This window comes from Muntiacus reevesi, chromosome 9, assembly GCF_963930625.1.
Source record: "Muntiacus reevesi chromosome 9, mMunRee1.1, whole genome shotgun sequence".
In the NCBI taxonomy this organism is placed as follows: domain Eukaryota; kingdom Metazoa; phylum Chordata; class Mammalia; order Artiodactyla; family Cervidae; genus Muntiacus; species Muntiacus reevesi.
The window spans coordinates 72908907-72933484 of NC_089257.1; the positions used below are offsets into that span (position 1 = coordinate 72908907).

Genomic DNA, 24578 nt, shown 5'->3' on the forward strand with positions numbered 1-24578 from the left:
CGCAGATTGCAACACTGAAATTTAGGAGAAAAAGATTCCAAAAGGAAAAACAAGTCCAAAATCAAATCCCACAAAGCAAGTATCTTTTAATAAAGATTATCACTGGCTATTTTACATCACACACATCTTTTCCCAGTAATAATGTAAGACACAAATTATTTCCCACACACCAACCCATAAAATTTTCCAGTAAGCTTTTATTTCAAAAAGAAAAGTGCTTTTAAAAAAGCGTAAGAACATCTCCCTCTTTTTTAAAAATGCTTATAAGAATAATCCTATTTACCCATGAGCTAGCATTTATATTTCTGAAGCAATATCCAAGGCCCAAAGCTAAATATATGCATAAAGAGAAATAAATGTTCTTCATAAGACCTACATTTTAAATTCAATATATTTAGATACTTTATTTTAAGAAACATTGTAGGCACACACACACACAAAAAAAGCCCTGCATCTGAAATACAACAAAAAATCTCATTTTTATCATCGGTGTTAGTGCCATGTTACTTTTATATAACTCTTCAGAATTTATGATGAGCTTCATTTTACACTGACTTGCCAATCTTAAAAACAAGAAACCAATAGAGGAAGCAAATAAAAAGTTCCTGAAAGGCCAAGAAGTTGGCCCAAATAAATAAGCAGCTGATGACTACATATTGGAGACTTTAAACTTTCAATATTTATTTTCAACTCTACCAGGATTCCCCCCACAAAGCAGAATCCTCAATAGACTGATCATGATTACCTGATATCAGGAAACTTACCTCTACACACTACAAGGAAAACAAGTGAAAAGCAAAAAATTGAAATGTTTTAAAACTCTATACCTGTTATATAATTTTAACTCATTTAACACATATCCGAATACTACGGATATTAGTGTATTCTCTTGACCATTAAACTGACATGTATGAATTTGCCTTTCATATTTAACATACACCATATGTACCTAAAAGCTGGTCACTAAATATTCGGTGAAAAATTGCAAACAAACCACTAGAAGTTGCACTAGCAGATGAAATTCTGAATTTGGAGCCAAGAGAGCTGATTTCAAGTCCAAGCCCTACTATTCATTAGCTTTACAATCTTGAATAATGAGTCATTTTATCTCTACATATTGTATTTTCTTATTTATAAATTACAGTTTCAATTATATGATCTTTATTCCTTCAGGATCTAAATTCTAGTATCAATATACTAGTCACCATTCACAATACAAGGATGATCAAGAGGTGTAGAAATGGGGGCCACCGCCGGTCACCCTCTGCTATTCCACAGTGCTTCTCTTTTTTGTCCCCTCCCTGCATCTGCTTCTATCGTCCCTAGGCCTGTGGCAACAAGCCCCAAGAGTCCCTGTCACTGAGGGAAAACAGTACAGTCAGCCATGCAGATGCAGACAGACTCTAAGAATCAGAGTCCAACTGTTCCTCCTGCACAAGGTGGTGCAAAGGAGAGCTTATTCCAGGGAAAAGGGTATCTCTGAGTCACAGAATATCTAAAGACCCTACACTAGATTCAGAAAGGAAAAAAAAAAGACTGGGAAATATCCTGCAGCCTAAGCCATCTACAGCCTAAGATCTTAGAAATACAAACAGGTAGACCACATATGCTCATTAGTTTGACAAATGAGGTTCACCAAAAATTAACTGGAAAGACCCCAAGCCAACATGCATTGCATGGAAAGCTTCCAGCAAACTGATTACGCATAAGAATTTATGAAGTTTATTAAACTGTCAACTCTGTCCCCAGAAAAGAATTAAAAAAAAAAAAAAGAAGGCTAAAGTTTTTATCAATTAAAAAAAAGAAAATGAAAACTCATGAAAGTGGTACTGATACTACTGAGAATTATACTTTCAGGAACCTGAGAGATCTGATTAATCCCACTGTAAAGAAAGGAAACTGAGATGTTGATAACATAAGGTCCAACGGTACACAGCTATCAGGTGACACAGCCATATCTAAACCTAAAGTTCTTGACTTTTAGGGATAGTGTTCAATCAACTATGGGATATTTGTCTCTTACAATCCAAATAAAGAAGGTAAATTAATATATTTAAGTTTATCCTTGTTAGGTAGTTAGAACAGGAAACAGGAGTCCAGAATGGCGGTGGCTAAAAGATAAGGAAGGGAAAAGCCCGCGAAAATAGAACAAAGGACGGTCAAAGGAAGGTCCAAGGACCAGAGTGAGGACCTCAGGTAGAACAAACAGCACTCCTGGCCAGCCCAATCTACATAGGGCAGGCCCAGGGGGAGGAAAAACATATAAAAAGAGGAGCCAAAGGGCTGGCTCTCCCCCCGACCCCGCCACCCCATCGCGCTGAGCTGTGACATGCCAAGGGCTTTAATGTCTGTCACTCCAAATCTTTGTTGTGACGAGACAGAACCGAGGAGCATACACTCGCCTGACATCCTCATGACCACAAATGGCAGCAAACAAATAAAAATATATACTTTCCTTTTCCACGTACCTGACTTTGGAACATTCCAGAAGCTGAATTTGGAACATTCCAGAAGCTCTGCAAGGGAGCAGTGGCTACTAGACTTTATTAAATGAACACAGCTAGTTTGGGGCACACTGGCAAGACCAAGAGTTGTAGAGGCAGTAAGACCCAAGTATAAGACCCAGTCACAGTACTCCCAGAGTGATCTTCAGTTCAGTTCAGTCACTCAGTCATGTCCGACTCTTTGCAACCTCCATTTGAGTAAACCCTGGAGTTTACTCAACCCCAACTCATGTCCATTGAGTTGGTGATGCCATCCAACCATCTCATCCTCTGTCATCCCCTTCTCCTCCTGCCCTCAATCTTTCCCAGCATCAGGGTCTTTTCAAATGAGTCAGTTCTTCACATTAGGAGGTCAAAGTACTGGAATTTCAGCTACAGCATCAGTCCTTCCAATGAATATTCAGGACCGATTTCCTTTAGGATGGACTGGTTGGATCTCCTTGCAGTTCAAGGGACTCTCAAGAGTCTTCTCCAACACCACAGTTCAAAAGCAACAATTCTTCCTGAGTGATCTTTAAGACACATTTTTACATCAGGATCTCTGAGAAAGTTTTCTAGTACAAAGACTTCTCTCATAAGGCTACGATTAAAGGTTAAATGATTTCATTCATATTCACCCAGCTATGTGTTCTGAAGTGAATGGCTAAGACACAACCTTTTGTTCACTGTGGGGGTGCAGGAGAAGAGGGTAGGGAAGAAGCTATCCTGGCCAAAAAAACAAGGGATATAGTTGAATCTTCTCCTCATAAACATACTAATGACAAGTTTCCTGGGAAACAAAAAAGGTAAATCTGCTAGAATGAGAGGCCTCATATATGAGATGCTAATATGATGTGCTAGGTTTGTTTACAGTCTATGTATTTAAGAGGTAGGTCTCTGAGGTCAGCTTCATAACTACACCAATGGGCTACCTGTGTAAGTGATAAGCCTTATATTATCACTTAGAGACTTTGAGGTTAATCTGAGCCAGAGCACAACCTGAGTCAAGAATGTATCGGTGGAGAGTGATGGAGGTCCCAGACCTTTTCCCGCTTCACCTATACCTTGTGATTACCTTTGTACTTGAAATCACGTATCAGTGAAGCTTGATATTAGGTATGGGAGGCAGCTTCTAAATTACTGGCTCCTAATACAGTAATATTGCTGGGAGATTATCAATAACCTCAGAAATACAGATGACACCACCCTTATGGCAGAAAGCAAAAACCTAAAGGGCCTCCTGAAGAAGGTGAGAGGAGAGTGAAAAAGCTGGCTTAAAACTCAGCATTTAAAAAACTAAGATCATGTCATCCAGTCCCATCACATCATGGCAAACTGATGGAGAAACCATGGAAACAGTGACAGACTTCATTTTCTTGGGCTCCAAAATCACTGCAGGTGGTGACTGTAGTCATGAAATTAGAAGACACTTGCTCCTTAGAAAGAAAGCTATGACCAAGCTAGACAGCACATTAAAAAGCAGAGACATCATGAAGGTCCGTACAGTCAAAGCTATAGTTTTTCCAGTAGCCATGTATGGATGTGAGAATTGGACTATAAAGAAAGCTGAGCGCTGAAGAATTGATGCTTTTGAACTTGTAATGTTGGAGAAGACTCTTGAGCGTCCCTTGGACTGCAAGGAGATCAAACCAGTCAATCCTAAAGAAAATCAAAAATCCTGAATATTCACTGGAAGGACTGATGCTGAAGCTGAAGCTCCAATACTTGGCCACCTGATTCGTAGAGCTGATTCATTAGAAAAGCCCCTGATGCTGGGAAAGATTAAAAGCAGGAGGAAGAGACAACAGAGGATGAGGTGGTTAGATGGCATCACCAACTCAATGGACATGAGTTTGAGCAAGCTCCCGGAGATGGTGAAGAATAGGAATGTCTGGCGTGTGCAGTCCATGGGGTCGCAGAGTCAGACACGACTGACTGACTGAACAACAACAACAACAAATAGAGTAAGTTCCCCACGTTTGAACCTTCTGGTTGTGAATTTTCAAAGAAATGAAAATGCATTTTTGCATGTCCAATCACAAAAGTTATTTCATATGTTGGTGCACACTCTCATATGCAGGCATCCTCTACAAATGGTTGCACTTTATAGTGTATTTTACTGTACAGTACTGTATAATATCTTTATTTCAAGCCAGATCTGCAAAAGGACATCTTCATTATATTCCTTGCTTAGAACACAAGGAGCTTACTAATGAAGGAATGATGGAATTGGAGGCTCAGAGATTCACAATGCAGGAAATGGCAAGGGGATTTCCTTTATTTGAGGAAACACTGTTCGTTTTTGAAGCATAGGACTCAAATGTAGAACAGTACACAAAGGTTGCAGCAGTCGTTCAGAATGCAATCCTTTGTTACCATGTCACCTATGACAAAAAAAGGGGGGGAGGGGCTACTACCCAGACATCACTGGATCATATCTTTCAAGAAGGTAGACAGAATTGAATCCCACAAGGATTTAAGGGCCATCAAGGTCAGGCATGAGGGACATTGCAGCTTGCCCTCCATCTCCTATTGCTGAAGAACCTTCAGCTCTACCATCTCCCACAGCCTCTCCCTTCTCCAGCTAGTAACTCTTCTTACCTGTTCACTCGATGCCAGCCCTGGTAGGCCAGCTGTTACACCGCACTACTGTACTTTCCAAGGTACTATACTACAGAATTTAAAACATTTTCTTTCTTTTTCATGTTTCTTTCTTATGTATTATTCATGTGAAATGTAATATAAACCTATTATAGTACAGTTCTGCACTAAAGCTGATTGCGTTAATTGGGTACTACTAGCTGATTGTGTTAGTTGGGTACCTAGGCTAACTTTGATGGACTCACGAACAAACCGGACTTATGAATGTGCTTTCAGAACAGAACTCATTCATATGTAGGAGAGTTACTATAATCTGGGCCTCGTGGCTAAGATGAAGTGTTGACATTGGTCTTAGGTTTGACATTTGCAAAGGCAACAAAAGCAAAAACAAACAAAAGAAAAGAAAACCATCAACAAAACAAAAACGTAACCAACTGAATGTAAAAAATATTTGCAAACCACATATCTGATAAGGCTTATAACAACCAAAATGTTCAAGAAACTCACATAAAATCAAAAACCAAACAACCTAATTCAAAAAATGGGCAGAAAACTTGAGCAGACATCTTTTTCAAAGAAGACATACAAATGGCCAACAGGTACATTAAAAGGTTCTCAACATTACTAGTAATTAGAGAAATGTAAATCAAAACTATTATAAGATATCACCTCACATCTGTCAGAATGGCTATTATACAAAACACTGGAAATGACAAGTATTGGCAAGAATGTGGAGAAGCAAACCTTGTGCAGTGCTGGTGGAAATGTAAATTGGTGCAGTCAGTACAGAAAACTACTACCATACGATCCAGCAATTCCACTTCTGGGTATTTATCCAAAAAAAAAAACAAAAATACTAACTTATACAATCTGTTCTCTATGTCCGCATCTCCATTTCTGCCCTGAAAATAAGTTCATCAGTACCATCTTTCTAGATTCCATATATATGTGCTAAAACATGGTATTTGTTTACCTCTTTCTGAATTACTTCACTCTGTATAATAGGTTCTAAGTTCATCCACCCCATTAGAACTGAATCAAATATGTTCCTTTTAATGGCTAAGTAGTATTCCATTGTATATATGTACCACAGCTTCTTTATCCATTCATCTGTCAAAGGACATTTAGGTTGTTTCAATGTCCTACTAGTTATAGAAAATGGTTCTGCAATGAACACTGGGGTACATATAACAATCTAGAGGGGTGGGAAAGGGTGGGAGGTGGGATGAAGGTTCAAGAGGAAGGAGACATTTATACACCTACGGCTAATTCATGTTGATGTATGGCAGAAATCAAACCTATATTCTGAAGCAATTATCCTTCAATTAAAAATAAATAAATTTTTAAAAATACTAACTCAAAAGATACATGCATCCCCGTGTTCACTGCAGCATTATTTACAATAGCCAAGATATGGAAACGACCTCAGTGTCCACCAAGGGACACACAGATAAAGAAGATGCATGCGTGTGTGTATCAGCTAGTCAGTGTTAGTGGCTCAGCTGTGTCTGGTTCTTTGCAACCCCACAGACTGTAGCCCATCAGGCTCCTGTGTCCATTGAATTCTCCAGCCATTCCCTTCTCCAGAGGATCTTCCCAACTCAGAGATCAAACCCAGGTCTCCTATATTGCAGGCAAGATTCTTTACCATCTGAGCCACCGGGGAAGGTGTGTGTGTGTGTATGTACTCATAACGGAATATTACTCAGCATTAAAAAAAAAAATGAAATTTTGCATCTGCAACAACAATGACCTCGAGGGTATTACACTATGGAAAACAAGTTAGAAGCAAGTGGAACAAAAATAGATTCAAAAAACAGTAAGTGAAATATGCCAAAGAAAGATAAATAGTGTATGATCTCACTTCTATGTAAAATCTAAAAGCAAACAAAATACCAAGCTCACAGATGCAGAGAACAGACTATTGGTTGCCAGAGGCAGGGGGTAGGGGGTAGACAAAATGGGTGAAGGGGAACAAACTTCCAGTTGTAAAATAAGTTATGTAGATTTAATATACAATAAGGCAACTATAGCTAATAATGCTGCATTGTAGGGGTCCCCAACCTCCAGGATCTAATGCCTGATGATCTGAGGTAAAGCTGATGTAATAATAATAGGAAAAAAGTGCACAATAAAAATAATGTGTTAGAATCATCCCAAAACCACCCCCACTCCCTGTCCAGGTTTGTAGAAAAATTGTCTTTCACAAAACCAATTCCTGCTACCAAAAAGGTTGGAGATCACTATATTTGAAAGTTGTTAAGACGGAAGAGTAGGAGGACATGTGCTCATCATCTCCTATAAGAACACCAAAATCGCACCTAGCTGTGGAACAACCATCAACAGGAGGGTGCTGGAACCCACCAAAAAAACATACCAATGTCCAAGCACAAAAGAGAAGCTGCAACGAGACAGCAGGAGTGGCACAATCACATTAAAATCAAATCCTATACCCACCAGGTGGATGCCCCACAAACTGGAGAACAATAATACCAAAGAAGTTCTCACACTGCTGCAAAGATTCTAGGCACCACATCACTTTCCAACCTGAGGATCCAGCAAAGGGACTGGGAATCCTTGGGGAATCTGACTTTGAAGGACAGCAGGATATAATTACAGAACTTCCACAGGACTGGGGCAAACAGAGACTCTTGGAGGGCACAAACAAAACCGTGTGTGCACCAGAACCCAGGGGAAAAGAGCAGTGACCTCATAGCAGACTGAGCCAGACTCACCTGCGAGTGTTTGAGGGTATGCTGCAGAGGTATGGGCAGGCACTGGCCTGGCACGGGGATGGGGGACTGGCAGAAGCCGAGGGAGGCGAATCCCGGCATAAGTCCTTCTGGAGACAGCCAGCAGCCCTACCATAGAGCTACAGATCCCAGGACTGGTTGCCTCAGGTCAAACAACAGGGAGGAAGCAAGCAGACAATTGCATTGAAAATTTACTGAGCATGGTGCTGCACACCAGAGCAAGACCTAGTTTTCCCCACAACCAGTCTCTCCCCTCAGGAATCCTGCACAAGACTCTTATTCTCATCCATCATAGGGCAGACAGAAGAAGCAAGAACTATAATCCCACAGACTCCAAAACGAAAACCACAATCACAGAAAGCTAACCAAAATGATCACATGGATCACCACCTTGAGTAACTCAATGAAGCTATGGGCCATGCAGTGCAGGGCCACCCAAGATGGATGTGTCACGGTGGAGAGTTCTGACAAAACGCAGTCCACTAGAGAAGGGAATGGCAAATTACTTCAGTATTCTTGCCTCAAAAATCCCATGAATAGTATGAAAAGGCAAAAAGACATGACACTGGAAGATGAGCCCCCAGGTCGGTAGGTGTCCAATACACTACTGTAGAAGAGTGGGGAAATAACTCCAAAAAGAATGCAGCAGCTGGGCCAAGGCAGAAACAGCACTCAGACGTGGATGTGTCTGGTAGTGAAAGTAAAGTCCATGCTGTCAAAAACAATATAACACAGGAACCTGGACTGTTAGGTCCACGAATCAAGGTAAATTGGAAGTGGTGAAGCAGATAATGGCAAGGGTAACTAAACATCAACATTTTAGGAATCAGTGAACTAAAATGGATAGGAACAGGCAAATTTAATTCAGACAACCATTATATCTACTATTGTGGGCAAGAATTCCTAAGAAAAAATGGAATAGCCCTCATAGTCAACAAGAGAGTCAGAAATGCTCTACTTGGCTGCAATCCCCAAATGACAGAATGACCTCAGTTTGTTTCCCAGGCAAAACATTCAACGTCAGGGTAGCCCAAGTCTATGCCCCAACCGCTAATGCCAAAGAAGCTGAAGGTGAACAGTTCTATGAAGACAAACAAGACCTTCTAGGACTAACACCAAAACAAGATGTCCTTTTCATCATACGGGACTGGAATGCAAAAGTAGGAAGTCAAGAGATACCTGGAGTAATAGGCAAGTTTGACCTTTAGAATTGCCAAACTACCCTGTTACTCCATGTATCACTTGACTAGCTCAGCTGGTAAAGAATCCACCAGCAATGCAGGAGACCCCGGTTCGATTCCTGGGTCAGGAAGATCCGCCGGAGAAGGGATAGGCTACCCACTCCAGTACTCTGGGGCTTCCCTGGTGGCTTAGCTGGTAAAGAGTCTGCCTGCAATGTGGGAGGCTTGGGTTTGAACTCTGGGTTGGGAAGATCCCTTAGAGAAAGGAATGGCTACCCACTCCAGTATCCTGGCCTCAAAAATTACATGGAGTATATAGTCCATGTGGTCACAAAGAGTCAGACACAACTGAGAGATTTTCACTTTCACTTCACTTTTTACTTTCACTTTTGGCCTTAGACTGCAAAATTAAACTGGGCAAAGGCTAACAAAGGTTTGCCAAGAAAACACACTGGTCATAGCAAACACCCTCTTTCAACAAAACAAGAGACGATGCTATACATGGACATCACCAGACAGTCAATACTGAAATCAGACTGATTATACTCTTTGCAGCCGAAGATAGAGAAGCTCTTTACAGTCAGCAAAAGCAAGACCTGGACCTGACTGTGGCTCAGAACATGAGCTCCTTATAGCAAAATTCAGGCTCAAACTGAAGAAAGTAGGGAAAACCACTTAAGCCATTCAGATATGACTGAAATCAAATACTTTATGACTATACAGTGGAAGTGACATATAGATTCAAGGAGTTAGATCTGGTAGACAGAATGCGTGAAGAACTATAGATGGAGGATCGCAACACTGTATAGGAGTCAGTGACTAAAACCATGCCCCAAAAAAAGAAATGCAAGAAGGCAAAGCGGTTGGCTCAGGAGGCCTTACAGACAGCTGAGGAAAGAAGAGAAGTGAAAGGCTAAGGAGAAAAGGAAAGATATACCCAACTGAATGCAGAGTTCCAGAGAATAGCAAGGAGAGATAAGAAGCCTTCCTAAGTGAACAATGCAAAGAAATAGAGAAAAACAATAGAATGGGAAAGACTAGAGATCTCTTCAAGAAAACTGGAGATACCAAGGGAACATTTCATGTAAAGATGAGCACAATAAAGGAGAGAAACAGCAAAGCCCTAATAGAAGCAGAAGAGCTGGCAAGGATACACAGAACTATACAAAAATGGTCTTAGTGACCCAGATAACCACAATGGTGTGGTCACTCACCTAGAGCCAGACATTCTAGAGTATAAAGTCAAGTGGGTCTTAGGAAGCATTACTATGAACAAAGCTAGCAGAGGCGATGGAATTCCAGTTGAGCTATTTCAAATCCTAAAAGATGATGCCGTCAAAGTGCTGCACTTAATATGCCAGCAAATTTGGAAAATGCAGCAATGGCCAAAGGACTGGAAAAGGTCAGTTATTATTCCAATCCCAAAGAAAGGCAATGCCAAAGAATGTTCAAACTACCACACAAGTGTGCTTATTTCACATGCTAGCAAGGTCCTGCTCAAAATCCTTCAAGCTGGGCTTCAACAGTCTGTCAACTGAGAACTTCCAGATATACAAACTGAGTGTAGAGAAGGTTGAGGAGCCAGAGATGAAATTGCCAACATCTGCTGGATCATAGATAAAACAAGAGAATTTCAGAAAAAACAGAAAAATTTCTGCCTCATTGACTATGCTAAAGCCTTTGACTGTGTGGATCATAATAAACTGTGGAAAATTCTTAAAGAGATGGGAACACCAGACCACCTGACCTATCCTGAGAAACCTGTATGCAGGTCAAAAAGCAATCATTAGAACTGGATATGGAACAAGGAGCTGGTTCAAAATTGGGAAAGTAGTACGGCAAGGCTGTATACTGTTACCCTGTTTATTTAATTTCTATGCAGAGAACATCATGCAAAATGGTGGGCTGGATGACTCACAAGCTGGCATCAAGACTGCCAGTAGAAATATCAACAACCTCAGATATGCAGATGATACCACTCTAATAGCAGAAAGTGAAGAGGAACTAAAGAGCCTTTTGATAAGGGTGAAAGAGGAAAGTGAAAAAGCTGGCTTCAAACTCAACATTAAAAAAAAACTATGATCATGGCATCCAGTCCCATCACTTCATGGCAAACAGATAGGGAAACAATGGAAACAGTGACAGACTTTATTTTCTTAGCTCCAGTATCACTGCAAAAGGTGACTGCAGCCATGAAATTAAAAGACACTTGCTCCTTGGAAGAAAAGCTATTAACAAACCTAGACAGTGTATTAAAAAACAGAGACATCACTTTGCCAACAAAGGTCCATAGGGTCAAAGCTATGATTTTTCCTGGGTCGGGAAAATCCTCTGGAGAAGCAAACAGCAACCCACTCCAGCATTCTTGCCTGGAGAATCCCACAGACAGAGGAGCCTGGCAGGCTACAGTCCATGGGATCACAAGAGTCAGACACGACTTAGCAACTAAATCACCACACCACCATGTATGGATTTGAGAGTTTGACCATAAAGAAGGCTAAGCACCAAAGAATTGATGCTTTCAAATCATAGTGCTGGAGAAGACTCCTATAAGTCCCTTGGACAGCAAGGAGATCAAACCAGTCAGTCCTACAAGAAATCAACCCTGAATATTCACTGGAAGGACTGCTGCTGAAGCTGACGCTCCAATATTTGGCCATCTGATGCAAAGAGCTGACTCATTGGAAAAGACCCTGATGCTGGGAAAGATTAAGGGCAGGAGGAGACGGGGGCAACAGATGGTTGGGCGCTATCACCAACTCAATGGACATAATAAGTTTGAGCAAACTCAGGAGAGAGTGAAGGATGAGGGAGTGGGAGTGCTGCAGTTCGTGAGATCACAAGGAATCGCACATGACTTAGGGATCGAATAACAACAAGAGAGTAGACATTAAAAGTTTTCTTTACAAGAAAAAAAATTTTGTAACTACATATGGTAACAGATGTTAGACATATTTTGATGATTATTTTGCAAAATATACCAATACCGAATTGTTATGTTGTATGCCTAAACTAATATGTTGTATTCAATAATTAAAGATGGATGGAGTGTGACTTCTGAGTCTGGGTCATAAAAGACACTGCTGTTTCCACCTTACTCCTTCTTCCCCTCTCATGTGCTCTCTTTGATGAGGCCAGTTGCCACATTGTGAGACGCCATCCGAAGAGGAGGGCCACATGGAAAGGAACTGGAAGACACCTCTGACCAAAAGCCATCAAGAGAATGAATCCTGTTAACAAACACATGAGCTTGGAAAGAGATCGACCCCCCAGTTGAGCCTCAAGGTACTTGTTATACCTTGACTGCAGCCTTATGACAGACCAAGAGCCAAAGGGCCCAGATGAGCCACACCTGTATTCCTAAACTACAGAAACCATGGGATAATATACGGCTCTTGCTTCAAGTCACTATGTTGTGGGGTAATTCATTACACCACAATAGATAATTAATATGTCATCTCTGGCTCATGAGTCTGATTTGAGGAACTAATTGTGTTATCTCAAGTGCCTACTCCGTTCCAGGCCTTGTTCTAAGCTCTCTGAGAATAACAATTAAGTAGAAAAAGCTCTTTTGCCTTTGTGGAGCTTACATTCTAGTAAAGAGAAAGAGAAAAAACAGTAAATATAATCAATTAATGCTCTAAGGTTAATTTGAAAGTGTTAAGTGTTGTGGAAAAAAGAAAATATAGAGCATGGTAAAGAGGAGTGTTTGGGGCAGTATAAAGAAAGACAGCCATGTGGATACTTGAGGAAAAAGCATTACTGTGGAAGAAATAGAATATAAAGGTTCTGAGGCAAAAACATGCCTGGCTTCTAAACAACAAGACCAGTGAAGAACAAGGGAACAAGAAGAGGCTAATAGGAATCAAGATTGGAGAAGGGTTCAGTAGTATAGATCCATTAAACTTCTGCTCTGAGTGAAAAAGGAAGCCATGAAAGGAATGACAATACCTGACTTGTACTTTTGCTTTTTGCGTGTGTGTTCACCCTCTGCTTTGCCACCAATACCCTTTCCCTAAATATAACTTACTTGTGTCTTAAAGGATCACTCTGTCTGCTGTCTTGAGAACAGACAGCAGGAAAACAAGGAGGAAGTGCTAGGAAATAAAAGACTCCTAAGAAATATCCAATAAAAAGCAAGGTGAGATAAGAAAGCCTTTCTAAGTGAGCAATGCAGAGAAATAGAGGAAAACAATAAAATGGGAAAGACTAGAGATCTCTTCAAGAATATTAGAGATACCATGGGAACATTTCATGAAAAGATGGGCACAATATAGGACAGAAATGGTAGGGACCTAACAGAAGCAGAAGATACTGAGAAGAGGTGACAAATATACACAGAAGAACTAGACAAAAAAGATCTTCACAACCCAGATAACCACAATGGTGTGATCACTCACCTAGAGCCAGACACCTTGGAGTGTGAAGACAAGTGGGCCTTGGGAAGCATCACGAGGAACAAAGCTAGTAGAGGTGACAGAATTCCACCTAGGCTATTTCAAATCCTAAAAGATGATGCCATTAAAGTGCTCTGCTCAATATGCCAGCAAATATGGAAAACTCAGCAGTGGTCACAGAACTGGAAAAGATCAGTTTTCATTCAACCCCAAAGAAAGGCAATGACAAAGAATGTTCAAACTACTGCACAATTGCACTCATTTCACATGCTAGCAAGGTCATGCTCAAAATTCTCTAAGACAGGCTTCAACAGTACATGAACTAAGAACTTTCAGATGTACAAGCTGGTTTTAGAAAAGGCAGAGGAACCAGAGATGAAATTGCCAACATCTGTTGGATCACTGAAACAGCAAGAGAATTCCAGAAAAACATCTACTTCTGCTTCACTAACTACACTAAAGCCTTTGACTGTGTGGATCACAACAAACTGTGGAAAATTCTGAAAGAGATGGGAATACCAATCCACCTAACCTGCCTCCTGAGAAACCTGTATGCAGGTCAAGAAGCAAAAGTTAGAACTGTATGTGGAACAATAGACTGGTTCAAAATTGGGAAAGGAATACATCAAGGCTATACACTGTCACCCTGCTCATTTAACTTTATGCAGAGTCATCATGCGAAATGCTGAGCTGGATGAAGTGCAAGCTGGAATCAAGATTGCCGGGAGAAATATCAATAACCTCAGATATGCAGATGACACCATCCTGATGGCAGAAAACAAACAGGAACTAAAGAGCCTCTTGATGAAGATGAAAGAGGAGAGGGAAAAGTTGGCTTAAAACTCAACATTCAAAAAACGAAGATCATGGCATCCAGTCCCATCACATCATGGGAAATAGATGGGGAAACAATGGAAACAGTGACAGACCTTATTTTCTTGGACTTCAATATCACTGCAGATGGTGGCTGCAACCATGAAATTAAAAGATGCTTGCTCCTTGGGAGAAAAGCTATGACCAACCTAGACAGCATATTAAAAAGCAGAGTCATCACTTTGCCAACAAAGTTCTGTCTAGTCAAAGCTATACTTTTCCCAGTAGTCATGTATGGATGTGACAGTTGGACCATAAAGAAAGCTGAGCACCAAAGAATTGATGCTTTTGAACTGCGATGTTGGAGAAAACTCTTCAGACTCCCTTGGACTGCAAGGAGATCAAACCAGTCAATCCTAAAGGAAATCAATTCTGAATAAATATTCAGATATCTAAGGACATCTAATAAATATTAGAAGGACAGATGCTGAAACTGAGGCTCCAATATTTTGGCCACCTGATGCAAAGAACTGACTCACTGGAAAAGATCCTGATGCTAGGAAAGACTGGGCAGGGGGGACGACAAAGTATGACATGGTTGGATGGCATCACTGACTCAATGGACGTAAGTTTGAGCAAGCTCTGCGAGATGGTGAGGGACAGTGAAGCCTGGCATGCTGCAGTCCATGGTGTCACAAAGAGCTGGAGTGATTGAGTAAACAACAACAACAAGAAATATCAGCCCCCTTATCTACCTCTATAGCTATAGTGGTCACAGCCTAACCCAGCTCAATGCTTTTTGATGCAAAATAAAGGATTGGTCTTGCCCTTTCTTAAAGTTTTAAATTGTAGATAACAACAAAAAAGGCAGAAGGCCATTTGAGGAAGCACCAGTCTCTAGGAGGAGTGGTCTAAAGTTAGGATCTTCAGCCAAGGGAGGAATCAAAGCAGTACGAATTTTCACTAGCCAAGATTATTCCTAAGATAAACACAGTATACGTCAATAAATTAATGCTCATGGAAATTGTCTTTTCACTTTTATCATTTCAATTTATAAACCAATTAAAAACACTGTTTAAAAAATTCTAATTATCTATTCCATAAAGTACTAGTATCTTCCACAAATAAACCATGAACTCTTCACCAGTTATCACATCAGAAATTTTAACTGCTTGCCATCTTCGTACTTGCTGTGGCTGAGTATGCAATGCAAAGAGCTAGCCTCTGCTGCCCCCTACTGGAACCACATTTTGCTACCTAACTCTCCCACAAATAAAATCTAAGATTCACTAGACACAGCCAGGCAAGTAAGGTTTAGTTGAAATATTGCTAGAATTTTACCACTACTCTGAAAAATCAAACAGTATATTTTACCTACAAATTCTAAACTGTTTATACATACACAGTTACATATATAAAAATTCCCATCTTCCACCCATAGACCCCTACTTCCCAAAAAGCATTTTAAAAATTAGGAGTATCTGATGTGTAAGGACTTTCATTCCCAAATCTTTTTATTTTCAACTGAGCATTTTTATAAGAAATAGAAGAGCTTTGTTTTGTGTGTACCAAAACCTACAAGCCCTAAAGACATTTTCTTTTAAGCAGTAGAATGTATCACAGGACAGAGCTTTGTAAAACTGGATTCATTTCCTTGCCTCTCTTGCCTCTAAATGAAATCATTTTGTTAAAAGGGGTGTGGACAGTTAAGAAAAATAGAAATTTCTCTAGATTGCTAAAAGATCAAAAGAATTTTAAATAGGTGAATAAATTAAAACAGAAAAAGCACTTAAGGCAGCAAGTATCCAAATCACCATTTATTTTTAGCTAAAATATAGAAAGGGAAAAAAGGAGTCCCCCAAACTGTAGCTACTTTGCCACAGTGAATTCATTTACCTGTTTTCATATATCATAGTTCACTTTCAAAAGCAAGCACTATATGGCAACCTAGCTTTAATTACAGCATATACACAGGATTTTAATTAGTTTTATATTTTAATTTAGCCTTTACTCAATTCAATTATCCAGTCTGATGGCCCATGAAACTTTCTAATTATCTCTAAGTCCATTAACAACAACTTTTAACTTTTCGCAGTTTGGTTATTTTTTTTTTATTAGACTGCCTAAGGGAAAATAAGCATTATATATGCTAAACTTTTCCACTAACTATATATCTAAAATAATCAACTGAAAATATTTTTAATTGGTTACAAAGGGTCAAACAGGCTTGTACTTTCAAAATTAAAGACCATACAGAAACTGCATTACAATAATTTTTCAAATTGATATTCTCTCTCCAAACACAATCATTGTGATGTTGTACCACCTCTTCATCTCCACTGCTGCTAAGTCATTTCAGTCGTGTCCAACTCTGTGCGACCCCATAGACATCAGCCCACCAGGCTCCCTGGGATTCTCCGGCAAGAACACTAGAGTGGATCTTCATCTCCACAGTTAAAAACAATTTAATGCCCACCATGGCATGTTCAACTATGTAAGACTTTTAACAACTCTCCAGGAACCATGCACGCTGAAATATTTCCCCTTATTGGATCTTTTTCTGATATACTGAGATAGCCAATAATCTTCATACAGGATGGATAATTTTTTTTTCATCCCACTAAAAACTTTATTGAGATATAATTTATGTACCTTAAAACTCACCTAAACTGTACAATTCTGTGGCTTTAATATAGTCACAAGTGTACAACTATCACCACAACTTATTTTAGAACATTTTCATTACCTTCCCCCTCAAACCTCATACCCAATCACTTTCCCTTTCCTCTCCAGGATGGATAATTTTAAAACACTGCTAAATGTAGTCTACAAAGTAATCAGTTTACTCTATTCACGCCCACACAATTGGCACATCTAAAAAGTCTGTCTGGCCTTGTCCAATACAGCAATGAGAGATGATATCCACCAACCTCACCTATCCAGAGGCCCACAGGGCCACAAAATGCAAATGTGTGCATGGGTACATGTACAAATTCATACACGCTACATACTCACTGAGGTGAATTAAACAGTAGTGAAATATTATTTCCATCAGCCACTACTAATGACTTCTCTAATTTTGAATCGTCTAGTACAATCCTATTGTTAAACAGTTTTATCTTTCACTATTATATTATTCTCTCCTTCCCTTCAGCCCACAGGGTAAATTTGAATCAACTGAAAAATGTCTATACATTAAAACAGCTCATGAAAATTATACAATAGCTAGGACCTGGAAGCAACATAGATGTCCTGCAGCAGATGAATGGATAGGGAAGCTGTGGTACATATACACAATGGAATATTACTCAGCTATAAAAATGAATGCATTTGAGTCAGTTCTAATGAGGTGGATGAAACTGGAGCCCATTATACAGAGTGAAGTAAGACAGAAAGAGAAACACCAATACAGTATATTAATGCATATATATGAAATGTATAAAGACGGTAACGACAACCCTATATGCAAGACAGTAAAAGAGACACAGATGTAAAGAACGGACTTTTGGACTGTGTGGGAGAAGGCGAGGGTGGGACGATATGAGAGAACAGCATTGAAACATATTTATTACCATATGTAAAACTGATGACCAGTGCAAATTTGATGCATGAAGCAGGGCACCCAAAGGTGGTGCTCTGGAACAACCCAGAGGGATGGGGTGGGAAAGAAGGTGGGAGTGGGGTTCAGGATGGTGGGTTACATGTACACCCATGGCTGATTTGTATCGATGTATGGCAAAAACCACCACAATACTGTAAAGTAATTAGCCTCCAATTAAATTAATTTAAAAAAAACAGTTCATGAAAATTAGAAAATAAATAGAAAGGAGGAACTCTACATCTTGTTAAGGTATAGAACAGGAAAAACTTCCACTTGAGCTGAAACAAAAACAAAACTCACCAAATACAAAGAAAAAAATGTTTCCCTTTAAAATTAGCCAAAAATGGCGAGTGCATGTATGCTCAGTCACTCAGTCATGTCTGACTCTGCAACCCTTTGGACTGCAGCCTGCCAGGCTCCTCTGCCCAAGGGGTTCTCCAGGCAAGAATACTGGAGTGGGATGCCAATAGTGGATACAAAGAAAATTTTAAGAGAACTAACTCCAGAGAGACTTCCTAGATAAGCAAAGGATAAAGGACACTTTCAAACTTGAGTTCATTGATTGAAATGGGTACAGTACAGGTAGAAGAGCAAGCCTGTTGGCAAATGATGGACTTTATTAGATGAAGATTTAAATCTTGGGTCTTAAGGATCCTGACATCCCTGGGAACTCATTAAACTGAAGTTAGTGTTTTAAAAATCAGAAATAACTGGTCCATTTAAACCAATAGTTGATGTCTCTTCCATCATTAAGCAATAATGTCTCACTGACATCCATATTATAAATATTCATGCAGTTCTGATGAAAGAAAATGCAAAACGAAAGAGATAGTTAATAATAACCAATTTGTGGTTAATCATAACTAATCACAACCTTATTGTGATTACTATTTAGGTTGTTTCCAAATTTTTAAAAAACAAAATGTAATCACATTTAAAGAATCTCATATTTGAATCTAAATGAGGTAAAAATGCCTGTCAGTAAGCTCACACCTCAAAATCCTACAAAACCCTGAAAGAAAGCTTTCATTAGTGACTCAGAAAGATTATAACCTCTCAGTAGACAAAAATGTCTACTTCTCTTTGTACATTTAAACCCAAGAGAGTTGTCATTTGCTCTCATGACCACAACAAAATTAGAGATAGAAGCAAATAATCAATCACATTCTACTGAAATTACATATTTTACTGTTCCCTCTACGTTTCAAGATGAAAAATGTCAGAATCGTGTCTGTTTTGCTCATTTTATTGCCTACTAGGTACAATGCCTGGCACCTAATAGGTATCTGTTAAATCCATATAGAATAAATGAATGAGTGAATCTAGATTACTCTCAGTTCTAATGTCTATTTTATGGTTTTATTATATGAACCTATGGTTCTTTGGTTCAACAATTTTAAACAAAATGTAATTTAAACATATACTAGTAATATTTGATAGAACTAGTAATATTTGATAATGATAAAAAGGTTCTATACCTGCTCTATTCAATATGGTACTAACCACATGTGGTTATAAGCAGTTTAAATGTAACTAGTGTGAATGAGAAACTGAATCTTTACTTTAATTTTATTAATTTAAATTTAAAAAGTCACAGATTGCAATACTGCACAACACACAGACCATTCGTTAAGTTTAGGAAACAATATTTAATTAGAGACTAGGGGCTCCATGTTTGGAGATGCGTAGGGGAAGAATCACATTTTAGAATATGGACATGTAGAATTCTTGAATTTTCTAGTAGTCCCACCTTCAAAAAAATTATCAAGAGTAGATGGTATTTGAATCTGAGTTAAAATACAGAGAGATACATGTAGTTAATAGAGAAAGAAATACCTTGTATCAAGTTGCCTCCCAAGAACTCATATCTGCCAATCAAGACTGAACTCAACTGTTTCTCCTCAGTGAAGTTTTCCTTTTCTACTTCCTCTGGAGCTCCACAAAACTTCTGTCAATACCTCTAATACTATATATGCCTCTACTATAGACTGTTTTAAGGTTTGTTTTAATGTAACAAACTTCTTTAATGGAATGCACACTATACCTTATTTTTGTGCAGAAGCTCACACCAGGCCTAATCCAGTACCTCACACATGGTTGGTCTTTCATGCATGGTTACTTAGTGAAAAAAGAATGAAATCTGGGGTCAAAAGAATCTGAGTTCTAGTTCTGTTTCTGCCATATATTTAGTGATCTTGGGTCTAACACTTAATTGGTTATTCCCAATTCTTATTACAAATGTCAGTAAGATGAACATCTTTATAGAAACTATTTTCTTTAGATGAATTTCTGGATATGAAATTACTGAGGTAAAAGGAAGAACTCTAAGTACTACCAAATAGTAAAGAGACCACCTGCAATGCAGAAGACCGCTTGCAATGCAGGACACTTGCCTGCAATGCAGGAGACCCAGGTTCGATCCCTCGGTTGGGAAGAACCCCTGGAGAAGGAAATGGGAACCCACTCCAGTACTCTTGCCTGCGAAATCCCATGGACAGAAGAGCCTGGTGGGGTACAATCTATGGGGTCGCAAGAGTTGGACATGACTTAGCAACTAAACCACCATACCACCAAATACTACCTGTAGCACACACACATCTCCCAACTTCACTGAAACCTCAACAGTAATGACGTAACATCTATCCTCTTGATTTATTCATATATCTCTCTATGCCTTTAATCCCCAAATAACTGACTTTGCTATATTCTTTTCCAGAGAGTTCCCCCACATTTGTGAGTCAACACAGGGTAATTTATTGGGTGAGGGGGTATGTGGGGGTGGTGAAAAGAGCATATTTGGGAGTGGTCCCCAGCAATGCCTATAATTCCCACACAAAAAAAGGAAAAGAGCAACCTATTATTCAAAACCACCTTCTTGCTTATTAGAACCTGTACCGGAGAAGGTAAGAGCACAGATCTAGACTACAGGAGTCAGACTGCCTGGGTTCAAATTCTGGCTCTACAGATTTTCAAACAAAATGTTTAACTGCTCAAAACACTCAAGTTTTGTCATCTGAAAATGAAGACCAAACAGTCCTATCAAAGAGATGATGCTCAGTGAGTAATTCTAATGAAAAGCTTAGTAAGGGAAGAAAGTTAAAACAAAACACTACAACAAATTTTCATGAATTCTTCTCGAGCCCTCATCATCAAGTCGCAGCCGAGAGACATGTAAGAGCTGTCTGCATGCTAGCAGCCTACATCACAAAACTGTCAGACCAGCACTCACCTGAATTCCTACCTTCCTTATTTGTATACCATTAAGAAAGCACGTTTTTTTACTTAGGTGAAACCAAAAGCAAAGACACAGGCCAGGACACCTACCTGGCAGTTCTACCCGCTCTGTGAATATATGTGTTGGCATCTTCTGGGCAATCAAACTGAAGAACCCAATTTACAGCCGGGAAATCTGTAGAGGAGGAACATCAAGTTGAAAAAGCAGTTCCAAATCTGCCCTGCTGTACTATTTTTATTTTATAATAATGCTTGCCAGGGCTTCCCATCACATCAAACTGATAGATATCATCTGTGAACACTATTAAAAACAAAATTAATTGCATGAACCAAGAGATAATAAACACTTCTCTTTTTTGATCAACTGAACTAAAATTAATGACAGTGTTTGATGTGAAGATTATTTTGTATCTGACAGAGGAGACAGATTGCTTTGTGTCACACAAAATAATGAAATACTCGGATAGTTAATAACCTAAAAGAACCACTTCTCCATGAGCTCCCAGTGAACTATGAAACTGATTTATAAATTTCAATGAAAATTTACATTTCCTGCTATTTCCATCTCCTAAAGATCTCTTTTTAAATCCCTCTACCCATTTCCTAGCAGTAATTATTTCATATGTATTTCTGGTTGCAAAAGTTTCCATTCATTTCCAGAGATCCTGGTCTCAACAATTTAAGAGAATTACCTTCAGTCATTTATGGATTCTGCTGTAAGGATTTCAGAACAATGTCTATCACAAACAAAAAAGCTGAGGGAGACAGGAGGAAAGGAAGGAGCAAGGGAGAGAGGGAGGGAGGAAAAAGTAAAAAAAGAAAGACTGACTTGTGATGATAATGGTACCTACGGGTACCTGAAAGCATAAAAACTATCAAACTATCACTAAAGCTATATAAGCTATTCAAAAGGAATGAATCTATTTAAATGGGCAAAACCCAATGGAAACAAGAGAAAAGATATTTAAAGCAACTCTCCTCTTGGGTCTTGAAGTACCAAGTACCTCAGAAGGCAAGGGCATGTTTCAGGGCTATAAATAGGAAGACAGGTGGAAAGCAACACTCAGACCCGCAGATCCCCTCTCCTGGTCCTACACACTGGGTCTCCTGCAGAAAAGCTCATCTTATTCTGGAGAAAGGCTTCAAACCAAGACACCAGAGAGAGTGGAAGAAAGAGGCACCAGAGCCCTTGAAAACAGGGGTACTGAGTGTAAGCCTGAGTGGGAGCCCTCTATGTCTACTTCCTTGCCAGGTTTCTACAGAGCCAGTAGCAAGCTTAATCCTCTACTCACGAAAGTGACATATTCTTATCTGGAGAGACTCAATGTTCAAAAAATACTGAATAGAGTTTGACGTCTTGAGTCCTCCACAAGATGATCGACTCCATCCAAAATCCCCCCACAATGAAGGCCATTAGTCAACAACCATCATCCACATACTAATCACTGCAAATAATCTTTTCTGATGTTTCACTGGTAAATATAATAAAACAGCCAACTAAGGACAATTGGAAAAAGTCTCAAAAAGTGAAAAGACAGAGGAGTAAAAATGAAACTCGGCAGAAACAGAAACAATGTGAAGAGAACTTTAACCTACTACTTTCAGAGAAATAAAACACTGCGTCCATCAGATAAGAATAAGAGGCTATAAAAAAGAAACACTCGGTACTTAACTAAAATTTTAATCAGAAAAGTTGAAATATAAAATCAAGAAATCTCCTAGAAATAACAAGAAAGAGACAATAAGATGGCAATAGAAGAAACAGGAAAACTAGAGAACTGATCAAAGAGGTCAAATATTCTTCCAGAAAGATTAAATAAGAGGGGGGAGGGGGAAAATACTATAAAAAAGATATGAGAAAGGAAACAATCAAAGAACACAAATTTCCCACTCGTAAGCAATAATTACATAGTGAAAATAAATACTGAAACTTTATTTAACCAAATCACCAAAGAGGAATTCAGAAGCATATTTCTTGCAAAGGAAAGACATGAGTCTCTATCATGTGCTGCTCAATAGAGAAACATTAGTCAAGTTTAAATTAAAATTTAATAAAATAATTCTTTCTTCATTGCACTGGACACATTTCAAGTGGACAACTGTCATGTTTAGCTAGTATCTACAGTATTAGTGCAAACATAGAACAATTCAATGATCATAGAAAATTCTATTGAACAGTGCTGGTCTAGATTGAAAAAACATACTGAATGTCTATACACCAAATGGGACCTCACACTAAGGTACATTATCAAATTTCAGGACTCTGTAGATAAAAAGAAAACCCTGAGGAAAGCCAGAATATGAAAAAGAGGCTACAAAAAACAAAATCAGAATGGCAAAGGCCTTGTCAACATAATACTGACTATAAGACAATGGAGCACTATCTGCAGTTTTAAGAGAAAATTATTTCAAACTAGATTTCAATTTTCAGTCAATTGTCATTTAAGAATTGTCATTTAAGAATAAGACATCATAACACATGTAATAATTCAAAAAATGTACCTCCCATACACTCTTACTTAGGAAGCTATTAAGGGACGAGTTTTCATTTAAAAAATAAAAGTATTATTAATAAATCCAAAAAAAAGGGAGAGAGATATCTGAAAAGGAAAATATCATGTGCATCAAGCTTATGGAGCAACCAATTCAGATTAGAGCTGGAGACAAAAGGCTGCAATGGGAAGGTCCCAAGGGAAAAAGAAACAGGCTATGTCTGAACTGTTAGGAAACTAAACAGGTGACATCTGCTGGAACATTTGAGAAAATAGAATGGAAAACACAAAACTAAACAAATTTTAACTCAATCAGTAATATAAGAAAACTACTTAGAAATATGAAGCTAAACACTAAGAGAAATAATTGCTTCTGGAGAGTGAGGAGTGGGTAAAGCAGGGACTACTACGTCTCATAACTCATTTTTACCCATATTATTCATTAAGAAATAGAACTGGGAAAAATTAAGAGTAAAATAAAGTTTAAAAAAGACACCGGTATACTCTAAAGATATTCCTGGCCATACCATGAGACACATGACACAAATACACTGGAAATTCACATGTCAACACGGAAACATTGAAAAGCAAGTCATAAACTGAGATGTACAATATTGCTTTATAAAGCTTCATGAAAATCTAAGATAATACTATATATTGCTCATGAATACAATCATATAAGCTTTGTATGGCAAAACCAATATAATGTTGTAAAGTAAAATAAATAATTAAAAAAGTAAAATTAAATTAAAAAAGAGTTTCTTGACATTTTTTGTGCCATAGTTAAAACCTACGAACCCCTTTTCAGAGTATTTTTAAGTGCATAAAGTAAAACATATAGGATTATACGAGAAAATAGTTATAACAAAATAAACATTCTATTGAATTGTTTATATAGCAATGTATATGCTTATTCACTGACATATTAAATAACATAACTTACTTATATATTGACCACCATAATATCAAAATTGTATTAAGTATCTACAGAAACTACAATATAAAATGAAAATACCTATGAGA

The 24578-nt window shown here is 38.6% G+C and overlaps 1 protein-coding gene across 1 annotated transcript in view; it reads right to left on the reverse strand.

The window, feature by feature from the left end:
- DDX10 (DEAD-box helicase 10) overlaps positions 1–24578 on the reverse strand; it is a 282250-nt gene that overhangs the window by 232327 nt on the left and 25345 nt on the right. Inside the window, exon 9 of the mRNA XM_065946144.1 lies at positions 21154–21238. Coding sequence (XP_065802216.1) covers positions 21154–21238 — 85 coding nt within the window. The remainder of the gene's footprint in view (positions 1–21153; positions 21239–24578) is intronic.